Source organism: Bison bison, unplaced genomic scaffold (assembly GCF_000754665.1).
Source record: "Bison bison bison isolate TAMUID 2011002044 unplaced genomic scaffold, Bison_UMD1.0 scf7180017864261, whole genome shotgun sequence".
Classification (NCBI taxonomy): Eukaryota; Metazoa; Chordata; class Mammalia; order Artiodactyla; family Bovidae; genus Bison; species Bison bison.
In genome coordinates this window covers 270,363-295,627 of record NW_011494833.1, presented here as the reverse complement: position 1 = coordinate 295,627, position 25,265 = coordinate 270,363, and the positions used below count along the sequence as shown (strand labels likewise).

Genomic DNA, 25,265 nt, shown 5'->3' with positions numbered 1-25,265 from the left:
AACCATCACAAAGAGAAAACTGTATATCTTAGCCATCTCCTCTTCCTCCCATCCCCTTACACTCACCCCTGAATAGCCACTAATCTATTTTCTGTCTCTCTATTACCAATTCTGGATATTTCATATAAAGGATTCATTCTTGCCTGGAGAATCCCATGGACAGAGGAGCCTGGTGGGCTGCAGTCCATGCGGTCACAAAGAGTCGGACACGACTGAGCGACTTCACATGCCATGCCACATAATATATGGTATTGTCTAGCTTCTTTTAGTTCATACAATATTTTGAAGTTTCATTCATGTAATGGCATGTATCCACATTTTATTCCTTTTTCTGACCCAATAATAATATTCCACTGTGAGGACACACCCCTATTTTATTTATTCATTCACTGTTGATGGACATTTGGGTTGTTTCTACCTTTTGGTGATCATGAACAGCACTGTTTTAAATATTTGTGTGCAAATTTCTGTGTTAACATCTGTTTTCAATCCTCTTGGGTATATAAGTAGGAGTGGAATTGCTGGGTCATATGGTAATACTTGGTTAAACTTTCTGAGGAATTGTCGATCTATTTTCCATAGTGGCTGCACCATTTTATATCTGTACAGCAATGAGGCTGCCGGTTTCTCCACCTCTTCACCAACACCTACTTTTCTCCACTTAAAAAAAATTATAGCCATCCTAGTGGGTGTGAAGTGGTACTTCACTGTGGTTTTCGTTTGCATTTCCCTAATGACTAATGATATTGAGCATCTTTCCATGTGCTTTTCAGTTATTTGTATGTCTCTTCAGGGAAATGCCTAGTCAAGTCCTGGGTCCATTTTTAAATCAGATAGCTTGTCTTTTTGTTATTGAATTTTAGGAGTTTTTATATATCCTGGATACTAGATCTTTCTCAGATATATGGTTTACAAATATTTTGTCCTATTTGTGGATTGTCTTTTCAGTTTGTTGATATTTCTTTTTCTCAATTCACATCACATTTACTCAGTATTTATTCTATGCTGGACACAGAGGACCTGGGGATGTATCTACCCTCCAAGGGGTTCACAGTATTAGGAGGGAAACAGATATGTAAACAGTACAATAAATAATCGATTAGTACACCCTTTTTTCTGGCCTTCCCCGGTGTCACTAGTGGTAAAGAACCTGCCTGCCAATGCAGGGGACATAAAAGATGCGGGTTTGATCCCTGGCTTGGGAAGATCCCCTGGAGGAGGGCACAGCAAACCAATACAGTATTCTTGTCTGGAGAATCCCGTGGACAGAGGAGACTAGAGGGCTATGGTCCATAGGGTTGCAAAGAGATGTGACTCAGCACACACGCACACCCTTTTTTCTCCCCCAATTGCTGCTGCTCTGGTTCATGAAGCATCACGATAGTGTCTTTTTAAAAAAATATTCATTGATTTATTTATGGCTGCACTGGGTCTTTGTTGTGGCATACAGACTCCTCTGTGCTGCGTGTAGGTTTCTTCTAGTTGCGTCGAGTGTGGCTACTCTCTGGTTGTAGCGCACAGGCTTCTCATTGCAGCGGCTTCTCGTATTGCAGAGCACAGGGTGCATGGGCTTCAGTAGTTGTGGCACAGGGGCTTAGTTGCCCCACAGCCTATGGGATCTCAGTTCCCAGACCAGGGACTGGCAGGTAAATTCTTAACTGGACCACCAGGAAAGTCCCCTTGATAGTGTCTTTTGATGCACCGACATTAGAAATTGATCAGTTCTAAAAGTAGCTGAGAAAGTCAGCCTTCCTCAGTAAGAGTAAGAACTTGTGGCTCTCTGTGTAAATACACTGTGGATGTCAGTTTCTTGACACAGTGCCAGCTGGCGCTGTGAGCTGAGCCTGGCTGGTTTTGGTGAGGTGGCAGTTGGTACCTGCTGCTATTACTCTCTGGACTTCTGGAAGGGAGCCAGGGTTTCTATGGACAGGAGGATCCCAGATCATGGGCTCTTAACAAACTTGAGGACAGCACTCCTGCGCCCTCCGCTTAGCCACCAGACATTTCTAGACAGGCCACCAGACATTTCTATGTGGCCCTGGCCTCTATACCAGCTGTTCCTTCCTTCCCTGGGCCCTGGGGTCTACTTCTCATCTAAGGGACTCAGGCGTGATGAAGTGACTGTTGGATCAGGTTGCATTGCTTGGAAGGAAGCTTGACCTGGAAGCTTCTGGAGACACAGAAGGTGTCTAAAGCCACAGCTGAGCCCTGCTGTGACTGTCACTCCCTGAAGCATGCGTGTGTGAGGCATGCGTGTGAAGCTGCTTAGCTTCACTTGTATCTGACTCTGTGCGACCCCATGGACTGTAGCCCGCCAGGCTCCTCTGTACATGGGCTTCTCCAGGCAAGAATACTGGAGTGGGTGGCCATGTCCTCCTCCAGGACATCTTCCCGACCCAGGGAGCAAACCTGCATCTCTTATGTCTCCTGCATTGGCAGGCGGGTTCCTTACCACTAGCACCATCTGGGAAGCCCCCCGAGGCATGGGCTAAATAGAGAGGGCTTGAGGAGTATGTCACTTAAAACCTGAGCTCCTTGGCTGTTTTTAAAAAATTATTTGTTTTTGACTGCACTGAGTCTTCGTTGCTGTGTGAGGGCCTTCTCTAGTTGTGGCAAGGGGGGGCTACTCTAGTTTTGGTGTGCGGGCTTCCCCGTGCGGTGGCTTCTCTTGTTGCAGAGCACAGCTCTAGGGCGCTAGGTTCAGCAGTTGTGGCTCATGGCCTTACTTGCTCTGCAGCATGTGGAATCTTCCCGGAGCAGGGATCGAACTCAAATCCCCTGCATTAGCAGGTAGATTCTTAACCACCGGACCACCAGAGAAGTCCCTCCTTAGCCATTTTGAGAGTCCATCTCTTAGAAAAACTAGTCTGAGGACTTCTTTCCTGGTGGTCCAGTGGTTACAACTCTGTGCTTCCTCTGCTGGGGGCCTGAGTTCCATCCTTGGTTGGGGAACTAAAATCCCACAAGCTGTTCGGTGTGGCCAAAAAAAAAAAAAAAGGATTTAAAGAAAAGCTGGTGTGTACACTCCCTCCATGCCAGGACTCCCCCTACTCACCTACGCGTCCACCCCAGTGGGCTCCTCTTACCCCCAGCTGTCCGAGCCCCTGTCTACCATAGTGTCTGCCCAGACCAGTTCTCCAGAGATTTGCATGCAGTCGCCCCATCCCCCACTACACTTCCTCCCCTGGAAAAAAGACTTATTTGCAGTGATTGGATTACTTGCCAAATTTGCACCCTATCCTGGCCTGACATCTGTTCTCCTCTCTTCCCTACCTTTTATGGATCTTAATACCTCCTTCAAAGTGGCATGGAAATTCAGACCACTTTGGCTACTTGACTGTTAGCTCTGAGAAAGGATGTCTGAGAGTGTGTCTGTGTTGGAAGTCGGGGGGAGGTGGGGAGATGGTTAAAACCCGTTATCCAAGTGCTGTGTTAAGAGTGTTCAGAGGGTGGGAATTCCCTGGTCTGGGTTCAATCCCTGGTTGGGGAACTAACAGCCTGCAAGCCCAAGCCTCATGGTATGACCAAAAACAGAAATAGAAGAAAGAGTGGTCGATGGGTGAAGTGACAGACCTCCTAGAATTTTTCCAGGTTGTCGCTGATTTTGTAACTGTAACAGTGACCACTCATTTAGCACTGGCTCTGAGCCAGTCACTGACTGTCCTGGGCACTTGACACTTCTTATGGAACCCACTAAAACCCTGAGACCCTTCTGTATTTGCAGAAGCCAGATGTGAATCTGGGATCACTCTCAGGTGCCAGCGCCGTGCTTTTTGCATCACTGTATGTTATACAGTGGGCTTCCCAGGTGGTGCTAGTGGTAAAGAAGCCACCTGCCGATGCAGGAAACACCAGAAATGTGGGTTTGATCCCTGGGTTGGGAAGATCCCCTGGAGAAGGAAATGGCAACCCACTCCAGTATTCTTGCCTGGAGAATCCGATGGACAGGTGAGCCTGGCAGGCTACAGTCCACGGGGTCACAAATAGTCGGACATGACTGAGCACACATGGAAAAAAAAAATTATCCTGTAGTCAAATGGCAACCCACTCCAGTATTCTTGCCTAGAGAATCCTGTGGACAGAGGAGACTGGTGGGCTGCTGTGCATAGGGTCGCACAGAGTCAGACATGACTGAAATGACTTAGCATGCTTGCATGCATTGGAAGAGGAAATGGCAACCCACTCCAGTATTCTTGCCTGAAGAATCCTGGGGATGGAGGAGCCTGGTGGGCTGCCGTCTATGGGGTTGCACAGGGTCGGACATGACTGAAGTGACGTAGCAGCAGCAGCAGCAGTCAAATCATATCTCCATTTTTTTAGGGGCTGATGGGGGGTGGCCAACTTGAACTTGATGATCATCCCCACCTCACCCCGCTTCCTCTGCCTTCAAGCAGCAGCACTGATTTTGGATCTCCTCTGCCCTTGGTAAGGGGAGGGAAACAATGGAAACAGTGACAGACTTTATTTTCTTGGGCTCAAAAACCACTGCAGATGGTGACTGCAGCCATGAAATTAAAAGATGCTTGCTCCTTCTAAGTAAAGCTATGACAGACCTAGACAGCATATTGAAAAGCAGAGACATTACTTTGCCAACAAAGGTCCATCTAGTCAAAGTTATGGTTTTTTCCAGTAGCCATGTATGGATATGAGAGTTGGACCATAGAGAAGGCTGAGTGCCAAAGAATTGATGCTTTTGAACTGTGGTGTTGGAGAAGACTCTTGAGAGTCCCTTGGACTGCAAGGAGACCAAACCAGTCAATATTAAAGGAAATCAGTCCTGAATATTCATTAGAAGGACTGATGCTGAAGCTGAAGACCTGATACTTTGGCCACCTGATGGGAAGAACCAACTCATTAGAAAAGACCCTGATGATTGGACAGATTGAAGGCAGGAGGAGAAGGGGATGACAGAGGATGAGTGTTTGAATGGCACCACCAACTCAATGGACAAGTTTGAGCAAACTCCAGGAGATGGTAAAAGACAGGGAAGTCTGGCATGCAGCAGTCCATGGAGTCGCAAAGAGTCAGACACAACTGAGCGGCTGAACAACAGCAACTGCCCCTTCTTTATGGGCTACAATCTGTGGAAATAAGATGTGTCTCTTAGGGCTTCCCTGGTAGTCCAGTGGTTAAGAATCCGCCTGCCAGTGCAGGGGACATGGGTTCCATCCCTGGTCCAGGAAGATCCCACATACCTCAGGGCAACTAAGCCTGTATGCCAGAACTACTGAACCAGTACTCTAGAGCCTGTGCTCTGCAACAGGAGAAGCCACTGCAAGGAAAAGCCCACTTGTTGCAACTAAAGAAAGCTAGCCATGAAGACCCAGCACAGCCCAAAATAAATAAATTAATTAAAAGATGTGTCTCTTACAGACACTATATATTTGGCTTTCCTTTTCTGATTCCATCTGACAGTCTCCAGTGGTTCATTTTGAAGTGTTTGAAATTGTACCTTCATCCCCCCCAGGAAACAGCCTGGTCAGAATGAGATTCCACCCAGGGCCGGAGATGGACTGTGGGGCACCCCGATCGGTCACAACAAATTATGCCGGACAAAGGCCTCTTTCTGAAAGCAGACAGAAATTCAGCTCTGGATGCCTACCTTCTGGCCATTTCACTGGGCCCTGAACATTCCCACCCTGTGGCCAGAAATAGACAGGACGGAGGTGGACTCTTTGGCCAGGGGCCAGATGGACCAGCCCTGGCCAAGCCTGGTGTCAGAGTCTGCATTCTTGTCTGAGGTGGTTCAAAAGGACCCCCTTGTTCCCGCCCGCTTCCCTCATTCTCTGATCGCTCTCTGTCCACCCAAGACAGCCCTCCTCCATAGAGGAATGTGTTCCGTGTGGGGCCAGGAGCAGCCAGAGACCACAGCTGGGGTAGCCTCTCCCGTGCGCTCTGGGCCATGAAAGAGGACCATTCATCACTTCTGCTGCTAGAGCAGGAATCCCCTGGCGGGTGTCAGGGGGAGGGTCTGATGGAGGAGACAGCCCTCACCCCACCTCTGACCCCAGATCTGAGTGCCGACGTCTGGCAGAGACATCAAGCAGAGAATTATGTCTGGGTGAAAAAAACCAGCTGAGCTCCTTGCTCTGTTGTTCAGAGACACTAAGCAAGTGGCCTTTGCATCAAGGGCCACTGCTCCCGACTGGGGAGCCCCATGCTTGCTGATGCAGTGCTTCCCAATGGGGACAGTGGGCCCATTACTGGGAGCCCCAGAACACAAGATGCAGAGCAAGTGCTGGAAGCAAGGAGTCATTTACCTACCATGGCTCTCAGAGAAGGTGAGGCCAATCACACAAAGCTGGAGCCCAAGGGAGGCCTGTTGTAGAAGGTTCTGGCCCTAGATGGTCATGTTGGTATGTAGAAAGAGTTAAGAAGATCAGTTTGTTAAGAACAGTCCTTGTTTAGCTAAATGCACTATCCACAAATAGTGTATAATGATGTTTTCTTGTTTGGCCACACTGTACAGAGTGTGGGATCTTAGTTCCCTGACCAGGGATGGAACCCACGCCCCGTGCAGGGGAACCTCGGAGTCTTAACCACTGGACAGTCAGGGAAATCCCACAAATAGTGTAGAATTTTTATAGTGTGTTTCCCCTCCTTATCTATGCATATCTTTGTTTTGTTGTTTAGTCACTAAATCTGTGACCCCATGGACTGTAGTCCACCAGGCTCCTCTGTCCATGGGACTCTCTAGTCAAGAATACTGGAGTAGGTTGTCATTTCCTACTCCATGGAATCTTGCTAACCCAGGGATCAAACTCACATCTCCTTCATTGGCAGGTGGATTCTTTACTGCTGTACACCAGGGAAGGCCCACATGTCTTTGTTATAGACTAGGAAATAGTTGGTTATATTGGGTATCTTTTGACACTCGGGTATCAGTGGTAAGAGGCTGAGGTCTGTTGTATTATTTAAGACTGCATTGGGGAAGTCCAAAGCAACTCAACTTTTCAGAAAATACTGTTGCTGCAGCAAGTTCTACAATATAGAATGCCTTTTCTCAGGTAGATGATGATGTCATTCAGACGGGATTGCTTTTAGGGGAAGAGAAACAAATATTTGAGTAGTCCCAAGAAGGAAATGGCAAACCACTCCAGTGTTCTTGCCTAGAGAATCCCAGGGACGGGGGAGCCTGGTGGGCTGCCATCTCTGGGGTCGCACAGAGTCGGACACTACTGAAGCGACTTAGCAGTAGCAGCAGCTAGGAAATCTTGAGACTCAGAGGTTTTTTTTTTTTTTTTTTTTTGAGTATGCCTTTGATGTTCCTTCCTAAGTGGAAAAATTCAGCTATCAAAAGAACAGCCTAAGAAAAGGACCCTGGAAATTCCAATTTTACATCTCCTTTTCCTCTTGAAGCCCCTTTGGGTCCAAATTAAGTATAGGACTTTCAGATAGTCATCCATTATCAGTACAGTGCCATGCCTGGAATCATAGAAATCAGGGTTTCTAGACTTTCGGTTACCAAAGGAGGGGGATATGGAGGAGTGATGAAGTGGGAGTTTGAGGTCAGCTGATACAAACTATTACATATAGAATGGATAAACAAGAAAGTCCTACTGTATAGCACAGGGAACTATGTTCAATATCTGGGATAAACCATAATGGGAAAGAACATTTAAAAGAATGTATATATAACTGAGTCACTTTTCTGTACAGCAGAAGTTAACACAACATTGTAAATTCACTAAGCTTCAATAAAATATAAACATAAGCATTTCTAGAATGTACTGGAAAGTTCCAGGGGTGATATATGTTTTGGAGCTCCAACAAATGATGTGAATCAATTGAAGGAGCGCTGTTCACAATGAACTGAGAAATCTTAGCAAGATCCAGGCTTAAAACTTTTTTCTCTCCTTCTGACCACATCCTGAGCCCCAATTCCCAGCAAGACCAGGAAGCATTGGTTGACTTCAGGCCTGTTTGACAGTCTTATTTGTAGGCATTGAAGACTCCATGGAGCCCACCATTCCCATGGAATTTGGCACAATTTAGCACCTACATAGTTTACACAGCACATGTGAACACACCTTTTGTTTTGGTACCTAAGCTTTTCTCTAATATTGTGTATTCTTTGGAAAAATGTCTGTCTCTAGTTTTCAAGTATTTTCTTGCAAGAGCTGAATCCAGGAGAAACTATGTAAGCTCATCCTTGAGGGTTCCTAAATATTAATAACACTTGGGGAAATCTGAAGCACAAAATTAAATACAACCACCTACATTATACAGTTTGGTGGTGGTGGTTTAGTCCCCAAGTCGTGTCCGACTTTTTATGACCCCATGAACTAGCTGGCCAGGCTCCTCTGTCCATGGGATTTCCCAGGCAAGAATACTGGAGTAGGTTGCCATTTCCTTCTCTAGGGGATCTTCCCAACCCAGGGATCAAACCCAGGTCTCCGACATTGCAAGTGGTCTCCCACATTGCAGGCAGCCTCTTTCATTGCAGATTAATTCTTTACTGACCAGGGAAAAGCATTTAGCATCAACTAAAACGGTAGTTAGCACTTGAACAACTTGAGTCAACTCTAGCAGGAAGGGATCTTCCCTCGTGGTCCAGTGGCTAAGAATCCACCTTGCGATGCAGGGGACCTGGGATCCAGGTTCAATCCCTGTTTGGAAAACTAAGATCCCACTTGCCTTGAAGCAACTAAACCCACACACTCTGGAGCCTGTGCGCCATAACTAGAGAGTCTGTGCATCACAACAAAGATTCCTGGTGATGCAACGAAGACCTGATGCAGCCAAATAAATGTAAAAAAAAAAAAAGAAAAGAAATGGCTAAAAAAAAAAATCTATCAGGCAACACCTGTTTGAACCAAAATATTTTACCTGATTTTGGGGGACCGCCTACCATGGGTCAGGAACTTAAGAAACATAATCTTTGTCTTTTGTGAGAGTCCTGAAATGAAGATGTTGCTTGTTTTTTGCTTCAAAAAGTTGCTTTTAAGTACATATGTTTCTGTGGCTTCCCAGGAGGCATAGTGGTAAATAATCCACCTGCCAATACAGGCGATGTAAGAGATGCGGGTTCCATTCCTAGTTCAAGAAGATCCCCTGCAGTAGGAAATGGCAACCCACTCCAGTATTCTTCCCTGGAGAATCCCATGGACAGAAGAGCTTGGTGGGCTACAGTCCATGGGGTTGCATAGAACTGGACACGACTGAGTGACTGATCACACACATGCATATTATTTCCATTTTATAGATGAAATTCTGAGACTTAGGAAATCTGAGGGTGCCTGAGGTCTCAGAGCTAACGTGTGATAGAAGAGGGATCTGAACCCAGCCCTGTGTGGCTCTACACCACTGGGCTGTGTGCTTAGTGGCAATAGGAGGTGGTGTTATGCGCAGCCCATTCTCCACAGAGGATGAATGTGCAGGCTGCCTGAAGGCGTGGCTGCATGCAGGGGGTGCTCTAGGCTCTTGCGGAAGGTGAGCTGATTCTGGCTGATGTTTATCAGGAATGTCTGGGATTTAAAGTCCTGGGTCTGTCAAGGAATTCTTTCCCCATCTCTCCCAGACACCCCCTGGGGGCTACAGGACTTCTTGTCTGCAATGCTTAAAGTATCAACTATGTGAACTTGTGTCCTTAAATGGATTGAATTGAATGGAAGAATGTCCTCACCTGCTTAGCCAACAGCCCAGGGAGAGATAACTTACTACTTTCTGATAAGGCACGGTCACAGTCGATTTCTGGCTGGCTCTTATTCATGTTAGTCAAATACTGAGGTCCTTGGGCACCTTGCCTTTAAAAAAATTTTTAATTTATTTTTATTTTTGGTTGTCCTGTGTCTTCGTTGCTTTGCGAAGGCTGTGTCTAATTGCAGTGAGTGGGGGCTACTCTTCCTTGTGGTACGCAGGCTTCTCATTGAGGTGGCTTCTCTTGTTGCGGAGCACAGGTTCAGTAGTTATGGCTCATGGGTTCTGGAGCGCTGGCTCAGTAGTTGTGGTGCTGGGGCTTAGTTGCCCTGTGGCATGTGAAATTTTCCAGGACCGTGTACCCTGCATTGGCAGGTGGATTCTTATCCACTGTACCACCAGGGAATCCCGGGCATCTTGCCCTGACCCCCTGATGATGACCTTCTCCTGAGCCAAACTGTGTGAAGAATTAAGTCCGTCTGCTGCAGTAGTGCCTGGAGTTCACTCAGATGAGGTTTTAACAGAAGACTCTGCAAAGTGGATCTTCCTCTTGTGAAATTTTCCTCTGCATACCTGGAGAGGGTTGGTGAAACCTGAGCCTTGTTTGGTACGTGTGAATCAGCTACAGAAATGTTTTGCTGACCCAGTTGGCTTGTGTTCAGGGTAGAGGCTATTCCTAGAGTTTCTGTGATGGATGGTGATGCAACCTCACTGGCGTAGACTCTTGGGCTGTTGATGACCTTGGAGGTGTTCATAGGTGAAGCTGAGAATAGACCTTTCTATTGTCTAAAAGCTCTCTGAACTGTGGTATCAGATACATCTCCATGCAGCTTTTTGATTTCTTTAGTGAAATCAAATCTTCTGACTGAGGACCGATAGAACAGGTGTGAAGAGGGGAAGTGACTTCCATTAGTCCAAAGGTCTGCAAATGTCCAAAAGGACCAGACCCCCCTCCAAAGGTCAAGCACATTTGCTTCTCAACACCATCTCAGATACTGTCCTGCAAAAAGATGGAGCCTCCTGAATTGCCCTGAAAGCTTCCCTTCTGTCCTGCTGTGGCCAGTGTCTGTTTGGAAATGGCCTCAGGGGACAGTGGAGCGAGCTGGGGCTGCCTGGTACTCTTGCAGGAGGAGGAGACGCCCAGACCCCATAGCCTCTGAGCACAGCTGTGGGCGTTGTTGGAGGGGAGCAGAGAGAGCAGAAGTCACCAGATCAGGCTTCTCAGAGGAAGTGGGACTTGAGGAATCCCTGCTCCCTGAGGGTCAGCCTGTCGTTCTCCCCTCCAAGCAGCAGCAGCAGTGCTCATTGCCTCCTGCATTCATGGGCCCTTAGGGCCTCAGTGTCCAGCACAGGTTTATGGGCTCATCCTTTTGGGGCCAGACCAGTGTGTGTCTCAAGATGGTTCATTTCCCTGAAAATCACCTGTGTTGGGTTGGGGTGAGATCATGCCTCACTCTGCCTCTTCTATCCAACTTTGTAACGCATGACTCTCAACTAGACACAAGCCTTGACTATATGCTGGGGTAAGATGTTATGAGCCCAGGGGATCTTCACTTCCCATAAATTACCCCAGTGTCTGTCTGCCCCCTTTCCCACACAAAGTGCATTTCAGAGGCACCCACGTCAGCAGATTTGAAGGGCATGGGGAAGGTCCACCTACTCATGAAAAACCCTATTGCCCTTATTTCCAACATTGCACAATATGAAAAATTTAGCTATTAAAATTCACAGGGACTTTCCCAGCAGTCCAGTGGTTAAGACTTGTGCTTCCAATGTGGTGAGTGTGGGTTCAGTCCCCGGTCAGGGAACTAAAATCCACATGCCACATAGTGGGGCCAAAAATCAAAAACAAACAAAAACAAACAAACAAAAAAACAGAAAGAGACTAGGAGTTCCTTATTAAAACATAAAAGTTCCCTATTCATAGAAAAATCACTAATTCATTCCTTAATGTGGTAAATGTCTTAAGTCAATAAATTCATAAGGAATGGATTTATCAATTTGCTTACCTATGCAGTTAGATCAGAAGGAAAAGGCAGTTTTGATAAGGCATGATGATTTAAATAGAAATTTATATTTATTCATTCAATTAATATTTGAGTGCCTACTGAGTACAAGGCTCAGGGGTTCAGAGGTGGCAGGCAGGAAGAAACTGCATGTAAATGAAGCTATGCTCTGTGCTAGGGATTTCCACATGTTATCTCATTTAATCATCACACACACCTGAAAGGAAGGCTGTTTCCATGATCACAAGAGGAAATCAAGGCTCCAAAAGTACCCCCAAATCTGTAGAGCCTGGAAGTGGTAAAGTCAGGATTCAGATCCTTATGTTCTGATTCCAAGAGGCCCAACATTCTCTTCCCTGGGAACCAATGGTGCCAGCAAATGCCAGGAGGAAGGGTAGCCGAGAGGTAAGAGGACCCATACAATGGAAGATGAGAACGTCAAGAACCCCCTCCATCTACTTCACTTTTTAAAAAAATATTTATTTATTCAGCTGCTGTTGGGTTTTAGTGGCAGTTCAGGGGATCTTTGCTGGGGTACCCAGCCTTCTGTATAGTTGTGGGTCAGGGGCTCAGCAGTAGAGGTGGGTGATCTTAGTTGCCTCCAGGGCAACTTAGTGGGATCTTAGTTCCCAGATCAGGGATGGAACCCACTCTCCTCCCCTGAATCGGAAGGTGGATCCTTAACCACTGGACCACAAAGAATGTCTGCACTTCGCTTTCAATAGGCCTTTAACCTATGATCAAGAATTAGAGCTTATTTTAAAAGCATCATGAGAATGGGTCTGCTTTGAGCTATCCTATGCTGTTATTGTCCAATCGATTTTTAATAAGCACCCAACAGGTGCTAGAGAAGGCAATGGCAACCCACTCCAGTACTCTTGCCTGGAGAATCCCATGGGCAGAGGAGCCTGGTGGGCTACAGTCCATGGGGTAGTGAAGAGTTGGGCACAACTGAGCGATTTCACTTTCACTTTTCACTTTCACGCACTGGAGAAGGAAATGACAACCCACTCCAGTATTCCTGCCTGGAGAATCCCAGGGATGGAGGAGCCTGGTGGGCTGCCACCTATGGGGTCGCACAGAGTTGGATATGACTGACATGACTTAGCAGCAGCAACAGGTGCCAGGCACCATGGTAAGTCTCGGGGCCAGTGAGCCCCCCACCCATCACCAACAGGGCTGCCTCCGCGTGAGCGATTTGAGCAGGGGGGGGACATCCGCCCCCAGGGCTCCTGGTACAGCCCGGCCAACCGCAACTGACCAGTCCTGATTCGCCAGCAGAGGCTGTGGAACCCCCAGCACTGCTGCAGCGGGGCGGGAAGCTAAGGCCACAGAGTCAGCCTGCGGTCCCCGCTTGGGACCCTGGTCACCCAAAACGCCCCCATGGACTCATGTGTGCCGGTCACCCTGGACCACATGCTGTCACCTCTTGGACTTGAGGACTCCCTGGCCCCAGGGGCCCTGGGTGCTAGGAGGGGAGGGGACCCAGGGCGCAGAGCGCGGAGGCTGGAGAACGAAGAGCTACTGGCCCAGGCCACTTGTCTGCTCTGAGACTCTGGTTCTCATCCCCGCACCTGGGGACACCCAGTGGGGCCTGGTTCTAAACTGGGTCGTCAGCCTGCCAACAACCTTGTCACTGGACTCACACTGTAGCCGGGACCACAAGCAGGGGGACCACCCTGAACAGATTCCCTTACAGGCCACCCTCGCCCCTGGTAGCTGGGGACTCCCCCAAGAAGGGGCTGAACCCCAGTTCAAATGCAGAACGGAAAATGGCACATGGGAGCATCTGCAGGGGGTGGCAGAATGGAGCCCACCACAGAGCAGAGGGAGGGCTGTGGTGGTAGCCTTGCGGCATTTTGCTGTCCATCCTCCCAAGCTCTTCTTTGGACTTTAGCAGTTTTTTCCTCCTGTGGGTTGGATGGATACCAACGTGAAAAATGAATTTTGCAAAGCAGTAAGGGAAAGACATACAACAGAAAAGGGAATTTTAAGAAGACATGTAGAGATAATTTCCAGGAAAAAAAAAGAAATACAGCTGAAGAAAAAAAGGTCAGGCTCACTAGTAAAGGAAATGCTGGTTAAAACAGAATACCTTTTTCCTCCCTCTTTATCAAACGAAGAAGGTTTTGAAAGCATGGTCATGGCTAGAATTTTGAGATTGTGGGGAAGCCTACATACTGCAGGTTGAGTGTACCCTAGCAGTCTTTCTGGAGGCACTTAATATTGTTTTGCAGAAGAGTTCCCTTTTTACTAGCACTTTAACCTAGCAATTTTGCTTTTAGGGATTTATCCCAAGATTGTGGGAAGTTTTAGCTACAAGGATATTGATTTCAGTGATGTGAATAGCAGTAAAATATTTACTGGGAAGATTATTCAATCTTATGGCACATCCATAATACTGAATGTAAAAGGCATTGTAAATCTTGTAAAAGTCAGTGAGGCATAATGTTTGCAGTAGATTGGTAAACAGGAAAAGCAGTTTACAAAGCAGTATGTAGAAAATTCTTCGAAGTTTTAAGAGGAAATATATATCTGCAGATGGAGAAGGAAATGGCAACCCACTCCAGTATTCTTGTCTGGGAAATCCCATGGACAGAGCAGCCTGGGGGCTATAGTCCATGGGGCTGCAGAGTTGGCCACAACTCAGCAACTGAGCACGCACAGCACATAGATGCACAGAAAAAAGGCTGGAAGGGGTGGACACAACCGTGTTGACAATCGTTCTCTCCAGTGGGGTATTACTGCAAATTCTTTTCCACTTTTTACTTGTTTGCCTTCTCCAGATTTTTATTACCAGCTTGTATAACTTTCGCAATAAGGAAGTAAAAAAAGAAAAAAAATTAAAGCTATTTTTAAAAGAAAAGAGAAACATCTGGGTCTAATCTTTCACAATCCCTCAGAGTAAGGAGTAGGAGAAGGCCCCAAAAAAGAAGCAACAAATTCAGGAGCACTTATCAAAGAAAGATTTAGGAGTTGAACCCTGGCCTTCCCACAGATTGGAGACTCCATGAATATGGGTGGACCAGTTTATAGATAGGCAAATCCAAGGATTACAATTTCTTTAAAAAAATTGCAGACTGCAAATTTTTTCCATTTCTTTTTGAGATATGAATAGACGAGCTGCAGGCCTCTGTAGCTCTCGTGTGGGGGGAAGCTCAGGGGATGGGACAAGTGCTGGGCTGGGGCTACGGAGCACAGAGATGAAGGCAAAGGACACAGGTCAGCCTGCTGGCCCTTGTTCAGAGCCTGCCTTGCCACTTAACCAACAGTGCAAACTGAGGCAACTTGCCAAAACTCTCTGTGCCTTGATAATAATGGTGTTCACTCCGTTAAGTGAATTAATACAGCAGAATGTTGAGAGACATGCATTTAAACATTTAATTGTATGTACAACCTCAGGCAGATGATACCACTCTAATGGCAGAAAGCTAAGAGAAACTAAAGAACCTCTTGATGAGGGTGAAAGAAAAGAATGAAAAAGCTGGCTTAAAACTCAGTATGGAGTATCTTAGCTCGCTGACCAGGGATCGAACCAGTGCTCCCTGCAATGGAAGTGCAGAGAAATTCCCTGGACCACCAGGGAATTCCCAATGATACATACATTTTAAACCCCATGAGACATTATTATTTTACACAGCTGATCTTCATTCAGATTTACCTACATAGCCTCTCCTTCCATTTCCTTCATTCTACATCTAGGATGCTTGGTCCTATGCTCCGAAGAACTCCCTTTAGTATTTCCATCTCGTGGATTCTCTGAAGACACAGTCTTGCCACTTCTGTGAAAACCTTTATCCTCTCCAAGCAGTACAGGATTCTAGGTTGACTTATTTTTTTTCAACCCTCTGAAAACATCATGTGATTATCTTCTTTGTTTTCTTGTTTACTGGTGAGAGTCCAGCTGTTAATCTTATTGTTGCTCCTTTGAAGGTAACACTTTTATACTCCAGCTGCTTGTAAGCTTTTCTCTTTGTCTTGGGTTTTCCATGATCTGATTTTGATGTGCCCCAGGATGGTTTTCTTTGTAAACTATACTTCCTGGGCTTTGATAGCTTTCATCAGCTTTGTATAATTCTTGACAATTATCTTCTCAAATATTTCTTCCAGACGTTCTTTGTCCCCTCTTGAAATTCCAATTATACGGATGTTAGATCTTTCTAACATGGAGAATATAACCCTGTCCTAACTTCTAGAGTTTAGCTCTTTAAGAAGCCCTATCTGAAAGTCTGGCGCTGTTAAACAGGACTATTCCTCCTTGGCAGGCTCTGAACCCCAGTGTCTGTGCCCTTAGTCCTGGGAGGATGCCTGAAGTTTTACTTAACTTCCCAGCCTGCTGGCCACTGCCTTGTAATTGGCAAGTGGCTTAAGGGGAAAAGCAGACACAAGTGCAAGGTTCACCTCGCTGCGCTTTTCATCTCTTGGATTCTTGGCTTCTTGAGTCCTTGCTGCCTCGATAGCTCTTCAGTGACTTCAAATACATGGTTTTTGCATTTTATCTACCTTTTCCAGTTGTCCTTGGCAGGAAACTTTATCTGTTACAAACTAGTTTGCTGTAGCCAGAAACACAGGGTACTGTGTAGAAATGACAAGAGATGTCTTCTGCCCCTGGGACTCGAGCAGCCAGTAGAGTCTGACATGACAATGTGGTAAAGCACAAGCAGGATGCTATTTTAAAGGGAATCAGAGAAGACACTGATTCTGATTAGGAACATCTGGGAAGGATGTTGAAGAACAGGAAGGATTGTAACATACACTTTTTAGAGGGAAGGGTGGGAGTGGATGGAGCACATTGATTGAGGTGGAAAAACTTAAGCCAGTCTAGGCTGGTATGATCAGATGGGTGACATGTGAAGGGCTGGAGTAAGGGCGAGGAGAGCAGCATCATTGGAATACTGAAGTCAGGAATGTTGGTATGATCATGGCATACGGTCCCATCACTTCATGGCAAATAGGTGGGGAAACAGTGGAAACAGTGGCTGACTTCATTTTTTGGGGGTCCAAAATCACTGCAGATGGTGATTTCAGCCATGAAATTAAAAGACAGTTACTCCTTGGAAGGAAAGTTATGACCAACATAGACAGCATATTAAAAAGCAGAGACATTACTCTGCCAATAAAGGTCCATCTAGTCAAGGCTATGGTTTTTCCAGTAGTCATGTATGGATGTGAGAATTGGACTATAAAGAAAGCTGAGTGCAGAAGAATTAATGCTTTTGAACTGTGGTGTTGGAGAAGACTCTTGAGAGTCCCTTGGGACTGCAAGGAGATACAACCAGTCCATCCTAAAGGAGATCAGTCCTGGATGTTCATTGGAAGAACTGATGTTGAAGCTGAAACTCCAATACTTTGGCCACCTGATGCAAAGAGCTGACTCATTTGCAAAGACCCTGATGCTGGAAAGATTGAGGGCAGGAGGAGAAGGGGACGACAGAGGATGAGATGATTGGATGGCATCACCGACTCAATGGACATGAGTTTGGGTAAATTCTGGGAGCTGGTGATGGACAGGGAGGCCTGGCGTGCTGCAATTCATGGGGTCGCAAAGAGTCGGACACGACTGAGTGACTGAACTGACTGACTGACTGAAAGGCATCTGTGTCCCAGGCAGAATTTGGACAGTTTTTATATGTGTTCGTGGATTTTTGATGTTTTGGTACTTGGGGTTGATAACTTCTGGCTTTGCCTGCACGAACTGAGCAACTCTGGTGAAGTCTAATAAGAAAAGTCCTCTCTCTCTAGTTCCCGATTTTCTCCCTTGCAGAATAAGAGTCCCCATCCTTTCACCCAGCGCCTCAAGGTTCTAGTGAGGCATAGATGAGCTCGTGGACGGCAGTATGCTGGGACGGGAATGAAGTGTGGATGGGATGAGGCGTCCTTTCAGAGCCACATACTAGCCTGTCAGCCTGTGATCTGCAAGTGGCCATTACAGGAACCCCACAACTTTCTGGCCTTGTCTGTGAGTCACAGGATGAGGACGCTGGACCTCCAGTGAACCAGAGGGCCTTCCTAAGTCCTTGGTCCTGACTGTCTGCCAAGCCCTGGCATCTCCACCCTAGCACCCATGACAGGACCAGGCCATCCCAACAAACATGGAACTACCTCTCTCCAAGTTAGATCATCCGCCCTGGGCTACTCTTGGGAAGTTATCTGGTCTTCCCTTGATGGTGATGTGCTATGAACTGAGAAATACGATTGGCCCTAACCTGGTTAATGGCTTTCCAAGTGGTGCCGTGGTAAAGAATCTACCTGCAATGCAGGAGACAAGAGATGCAGATTCGATCCCTGGGCCAAGACGGTTTCTTGGAGGAGGAAATGGCAACCTGTTCCAATATTCTTGTCTGGGAAATTCCATGATGGAGGAACCTGGCAGGCTACAGTCCATGGGGTCGCAGAGTCGGACACAACTGAGCATGCACACAACCTATTCAACTGATAATGTATGATGCTCCCCTGTAGCTTTTACCTGCTGGTCCTGGTTTCCTTTGGGAGCCCTATCTTCCAACTCTACTTCCTCTTCCATGAAAGAAAGTACCTGTGGTCCTTTAAAACTGTCTTCCTATCTCTCTGAATTATGGAAGGATCAAGGTACATGAGCTAAGTCTTTATTTTCTGCTCTAGGACCTCATTTTGGAATTAGAAGTAGGCTCCACCTGGGTATGGTGACCACAATCTTAAAAATACAAAAATTAAAAATATTTATTTGGCACATGCTCCTCTAAGGCATATTATGTGCCATTCAGTCAATCCTCATAACAATTTTAGGAGCTAGATACAATTATTATTCCCATTTTATAGATAAGGAACATTGATAAGCACAGAGAGGTTAAGTGTTTTGCCCCATGTCACACAGCTAGTTGGCATCAGAATGATGATTCAAGCCCAAACTGCTTGGCTCCAGAGTCCGTGCTCCCCTCAACTCTGCTGTCCTATCCTCCCTTGCCGCCTGATGACAGGCCACTCAACCTTTCTTGCTCCTGTTCACCACAAAGACCTTTATGTCTGCCCTCTGTGTACAGAGCAGGCTGCACTCAGTCCCTAGCAGCCCTCAGGGATGGAAACTTAAAAAGGGACGGAATTGTTGCCTGGGCCTCCTTGGCTTCCCCAAGGGCAGGAGAGGTGCCTCAGGACTGCTCTCTGGGGCTACACTTCAGCTCAGCTAAGGACAGGCCCTGTGTTAGAACTGTTTAAGGAGTTTTGCCTCCTATCTCAGTGACCTCAGCCACCATGAGATCCAGAATATAAAACATGTTGAGATCTGGGGGGTGTGTGGGCAGCACGTCAGGGTGTCTGGACGCCTGGAGCCAGAGGAGGGTTCAGATATGTGCAGAGGATACAGCACCCCGTGAACAAGTAGAGACGGAGACTCGATGTCTCGTAGTGTTATCTCAGCACCTGGAAGAGGCCATTTCCATTCAGGGCAGCTAACGTCCAGAGGGAGGAAGCCTGCCTTACCTGGGAGTCTCCCCGAGCCCTCTTCACAGACACTCTCACGTCTTCATTTTTCCAGCCACTCAGTTCCTGGGAGCAAATCACCTTTTCATTCCATAGACACGTCCATGAACCTATCATGTTTACTCTGGAGGAGCCAAAGAAGGAGGAGATACAAGTCTTGCCCTTAAGCAGTCTGTAGGCTCTTTGGGCATATGAAGGTATTTGGGGACAGGGGTGAGGAGAAGGTCTAGGTAACAAGCCCCGTTGGAAGGAAGATCCTGGGGGGCTGTGTCAGTAGGAGTGCTGCCCCCAAGAAGGCGGGCTCTGAGCTGGGCCCCGGAGAACAAGATGCACAGAGGTGAGAAGGGGGAAGAGGGCTGAAGACCCTCTGCCTCCCTTCAGCCTGCTTCCCCACCTTCACCCTCCCTGTGCCCAGGAGGCAGATCTGCAGAGACTCGCCAAGAGACAGGCTTGTCTTCAGCAGCTTGGGTTTGCCCACTGGGGAACATCAGAAGGAGGTTAGAAGCCCGAGGACAGTGAAGTCAAGAACTTGTTCCCCTTACCCCTGTTGCTGTGATGTGGTTCTGAGACCCTTCACTGAAGCCACAGCTCCAACAGCCGCCTTCTGAGTTCAGCTACTCTTTCCACCACCCCCAAGACTGGCAATGATAACAGCTGCCCCCTCTGGCCAGCCTGGTTATTACATGGTCCTTTGTTCTTTGAACTCTGTCCACATCTCTGTCTAGGGTCTTTTTTTCTCTTTTGTCAATTTTTATTGGAGTATAATTGATTTACAATGTTGTGTTAGTTTCAGGGGTACAGCAAAGTGACTCAGTTATACATAAACATACGTCCACTTTTTTTAGATTCTATTCCCATATAGATCATTACAGAGTATTGAATAGAGTTCCTTGTGCTATACAGTAAGTCCTTATTAGTTATCTGTTTTATATATATGTATGTGTATATGTCAATCCCAATCTCCCAATTTATTCCTGCTCTCCCTTCCCCCTTGGTAACCATTCATTTGTTTTCTACATCTGTGACTGTATTTCTGTTTTGTAAATAGGTTTATTTGTACCATTTTTTTTAGATTCTACATATAAGTGATATCATATAATATTTGTCTTTCTCTGTCAGATTTACTTCACTCAATACGATAATCTCTAGCTCCATCCATTGCCACAAATGGCATTATTTCATTCTTTTTTATGGCTGAGTAATATTCCACATATATATATATGATATATATATATATATATCACCTCTTTTTTTATCCATTCCTGTAAACAGTCTTTTTAAAAACTCAACTCAAATGAAGTCTGAGTGTGCTCTGTTTCCTGCCAGAAGCTGCGCTGATAAAAAGCATTTCAGAGATCTGGTAGGGTAGAGGGCAAAGAGGTAGGACTTCCTAGACCTGTCTGGTTGAAGCGCAATGGGAGGAGAGAAGAAGTTGGAATCTAGAATGAGCTTTCAATCCTAAGCGAAGGAGTATGAAATCACTGGCCGTTTCCTAGACATCTGTAACCCGAAACTCTCCCCTCTTCCAGGAAACTCCTGCGCTTTGGTCCTGAGCGCCAAGTGCCCGCCCGCGTTCGGTCCCCCAGCCTGAGGACAGGGATGGAGCGGCGCGGCAGCTCCTGCCTCTGCCGCTGTCTGGCCCTGCTCGCCCTCCTGCCCACGCTAAGCCTGGCGCAGTACGAAAGCTGGCGCCACTACCCCGAGTACTTCCAGGAGCCTGCCCCCGAGTACCACCGGCCTGAGGTGCCCTCCGACGTGGCCAAGATCCAGCTGCGCCTGGCGGGCCAGAAGCGGAAGCACAGCGAGGGCCGGGTGGAGGTGTACTACGACGGCCAGTGGGGCACCGTGTGCGATGATGACTTCACCATCCACGCCGCACACGTCGTCTGCCGGGAGCTGGGCTACGTGGAGGCCAAGTCCTGGACTGCCAGTTCCTCCTACGGCAAAGGGGAAGGTAAATCGCTCTGCGCTTGGGAACTGAGTTCTGGGGTCGCCTGGAGAGAGCGGCAACAGGCTTCCAGGGGGGTAGCCTCCTAAACGAAGCTGCAGTTACTGTCAAGTAGGAATCCCTGATAATACTCCATCTGGGCAGCCTGTGTGTCTATGCTGGAAGGCGGGAATGCAGGGGTGTGCGGGAGGGAGACAGTGACCCTCCCCCCAGTCCTGCTTTGCCCACGACTTTCCTGGTTTGGGGCTTCCCTGGTGGCTCAGATGGTGAAGAATCTGCCTGACAGGCAGGAGACCCAGATTCCATTCCTGGATCGGGAAGGTCCCCTGGAGAAGGAAATGGCAACCCACTCCAGTATTCTCACCTGGGAAATTCCATGGACAGAGGAGCCTGATGGACCATAGTCCATGGGGTGGCAAACAGAGGGACACGACTGAGTGACTTTCACTTTTACTTTCCTGGTTTAAGGACACAAAATCTGGCAGCCTGGTCCTGAGCCAACTACACCAGGAAGTGACCCTAGGTAGTGACCAAGGTCCGTCTATGGTCATCTCTCAAGCCTTGTGCACTGCCTGGGGTTGCATCAGCCAGGGGGACACGGTGCCTTTCTCCTAACCATTCCTTCATAAGAGCCTGTTGCTCTTTGTCACAAGGGCTGCCCATAGGCTAGCATCCCTGACTCTACCATTCTCCTGAAGGGGTAGAGTTCAGGCTTTTAGTATTAGCATGCTGGGCTTGGCCAGGATAAGAACAGAGTTGCTTTCTGTTTTCCATTTTGTGGGGGTTTTTTTCTTAATATTTATTTATTTGCCTGTGCCAGTCTTGGTTGCAGCATGCAGGATCTTTAGATGGTGGCATTCGAACTCTTAGTTGTAGCTTGTGGGATCTAGTTCCCTGACCAGTGATTGAACTCAGTCCCCCTGCACTGAGAGCCAGAAGTCTTACTTAGCCGCTGGACCACCAGGGAAGTGTCTTTTTCACTTTGATTGGCTTCTTCTTTCCACTCATGATAAGCTTAGTCAATACACTGAAAAAAATTGGGGGGAGATCATTTTGAGGGAGGGCAGGTGGTGGAGCCCAGAACCTGGGGCTCTGTCCTGTACTGACCTAATTAACTGTATGCTTTACAGGAAGATGCTTATCCTCTTGGATAACTAGGAAGTTAGGCTCTCTAAGAACATTTGAAACTGTCATAGTCTGTGGTTGTAAGTGGGGAAGTAGATAAGGACCAAGGGCATTATTTAAAAATAAAATCTTGGGATTTCCCTAGTGGTCCAGTGGTTAAGAATCCACCATACAATGCAAGGGATGCAGGTTCGATCCCTGGTTGGGGAACTAAGATCCTACACGCCACCAAGCAACTAAGCCGATGCCCTATACCTACTGAGCCCACACATCACAATGAAAGATCTCACACAGTGCAATGAAGATTCTGAGTGCCTCAACTAAGACCCAATGCAACCAAGTAAATAAAAAAAATTAAAGATAAAATCAAATCTCCAGGGACTTCCCTGGTGATGCAGTGGTTAGGACTTCATGCTCCCAATGCAGGGGGCATGGGTTCCATCTCTGGTCAGGGAACTAATATCCTGCATGCTACGTGGTGCAGCCAAAAAATAAATAAAAACTCCAGCTAGAGGACCCCTCCTAGCTGGAGGTTAGTAAAGCAAAAGCACCTTGTCCACTTGGCTGAGCGGCTGCCCAGGTGTTAGCGTGGCTGCTGGACTCAAGCAGAGGTCCCCAAACTCTTGTTGGATAAATTGATTAAAAGTGAAAGTTGATCACTCATATCCGACTCTTTGTGACCTTGTGGACCGTGGCCCACCAGGCTCCTCTGTCCATGGAATTCTCCAGGCAAGAATACTGGAATGGGTTGCCATTTCCTACTCCAGGGGATCTTCCAGACCCAGGGATCGAACCTGGGTCTCCTGCTTTGCAGGAAGATTCTTTATCTTCTGAGCCACCAGCCACGCTAATGGCATTAGAATCTTCCAGGGAGCTAACCCCTCGTATTCTGGGTTAAGGTCTAGATGGAGCCTTGGACTCTGTAACTTTTGAATGTGCTTGTACATGTAGCCAGGTTTGGGAGTCCCTGAAATTGATCACTGTTCTAGTCCCTCCTAACCCTGGCTTTCAATTATTCTAGAAATTCTAGGAGAGAGGAAATCTCATCTCATACATGTCTCACTTCTGTGTCATTAAATATGTCCTTTTGGGATAACTGGATCAAGAGACTGCAGTTAGTGTAAACTGTTCTCTGAAGCTGACTCTGCATTCCTTACCGTGATTCAAGTAAAAGCAGCAAAGATGTATTCGCATCTTTTTGTTGTTGCTGTTTAGTTGCTAAGTCATGTCTGACTCTTTTTCGACCCGATGGACTGTTGTGCTAGGCTTTTAAAACCCATTTCCTGTCTTCTTTACAAAAACTCCTGGATAACTTCTCTAGCCTTTCACATCTCTTTTTTTTTCTGCTTGCTGAGTGATCTAGAGGTAACATCAGATTTATGTTTTCTATTCCAGGCTCTCTAAGCCTGATTATTTTATAACATATATTTTTCAATGACTTTGGGGTTTTTCTAGTGACATCTTTATTTTCTGTCTACCTAAACTTAAAATTTACCTGTCATCAGGTAAGATGGGCATGATTTTCCCCCCATCCCCCACTCACCTGCTCAGGAGCAGGTACGGGGTAGCTAGAGAAGTGAGTTAGCATGGCTCAGACTTTGCCATCCAAGGATGATGAATGGAGAAAAGTTCACAGGAGTAGAGGGAATTTTCAAGGGAATGATTAAAATCAAGGTCCATGGAGTCCAAGTTGGGTAGGTAACAAGGTACTCCAGGAAGCCACTGAAGGACTGGGGAAAGTTGGTAAGATCAACAGATTGTGAGCTGAGATTGCAGTAGTAGAAGGAGTGTGCTAGAAAGGTGGGCTCATGGACGCAGATACACACTAGAGGCGTTGAAATGGAGATTGGGGAAGGGGTGAGATAGTTTGTAATTCAAAGTCTAAGCTATGACCATGGGATACTAGATGATGTAGGATGAGGAGAGTCATTGGAGAGAGGAGGTGACAAACTAAGAGTACTGAAGGGTCCTCTCTGGGGATATTGAGACCATCAAGATTTAGGAAAGAATAGGTATCAAAGAGAGGAAGGGAGAAAGAGACGCTAAAAAAATTTTTAACTGTCCTGTCTCTGGGACTTTAAGCATTATCCTGTCTATGTAAAGTGGTAGTTGGTTTATCCCAAGAGACTCTTTAGATGTAAAATATATTTGAATCTCATCAGCATCAGTTTAGGATTTTTAACACTGGGTGCATGGTGAACATTCAGTCAATAATCATTAATCATGATTCAGTTTGATATGGAAGTCAGCTTTGCTCACCACTATACCACCAATGCTGATTCAGTTTGATTTTGAAAAATATTAAAAACAGTTGGCAAGGGACTTCCATGGCAGTCCAGTGGTTGGGACTTTGTGCTTCCAATGCAGGGGGTACAGATCTGATCTCTAGTTGGGGAACTAAGATCCCACATGCTGTGCAGTGTAGCCAAAACGAAACAGAAAATAGTTGGCAAGCAGTACTTGGCATAGTGACCCGTGCCCTGGGATGTGCTCTGATGGCGTTTAGACAGCTCTTTGGATGAATCAGAAACACTGTAGGTGAACTTCTCAAGTTCAGGCTGTAGTAATGAAGCCAGGGAGAGCACCAGGGATATTCCAGGTTTCCAGCCCAGCCTGTCAATAGATCTTTTCTCCCAAAGCATCTCTGAGCTTAGAGACCTCATGGGCCTGTAGAGAGTTCTGGAGGGGACAGCTGCCCCATTTCTCACTCTCTGGATGGAATCGCAGCCTCCCCGAACCTCAGATGTTTGCTCTCCTTTGCGAGTCTTCAGATCTGAGGTTTAATGTAACCCCCCCCCCTCACTGCGTCATTCTTCAGATCAGAGTGATGAAGACAGCAGATGACTGCAGTGGGGCCCCGAAGCTCCTAGCTTGAAGTATCTCCATTGCCCCGACAGCCAGGGGAATGCTGGATTTCAAATAGAATTATATTTATGATCTTTTCTCTCCAAATGATCTGTTAACTTGTTGGTACATCTCTTCTCCTTTCATCAGGAGAAGCATCTTCTTAGGGTAAATGAGTGGAAGGAGTAAAATGAAGTTTTGCTTCTGATTATCTGGCATTTTAAAAAAATAATTAATTAATTAATTAG

The 25,265-nt window shown here is 46.8% G+C and overlaps 1 protein-coding gene across 1 annotated transcript in view; it reads left to right on the top strand.

Annotated features, from left to right (window-relative positions):
• LOXL2 (lysyl oxidase-like 2) overlaps nucleotides 1–25,265 on the top strand; it is a 119,006-nt gene that overhangs the window by 12,330 nt on the left and 81,411 nt on the right. The window contains exon 2 of the mRNA XM_010848211.1: nucleotides 20,630–21,054. Within this exon, the coding sequence (XP_010846513.1) occupies nucleotides 20,700–21,054 (355 nt within the window). The 5' untranslated portion in view covers nucleotides 20,630–20,699. The remainder of the gene's footprint in view (nucleotides 1–20,629; nucleotides 21,055–25,265) is intronic.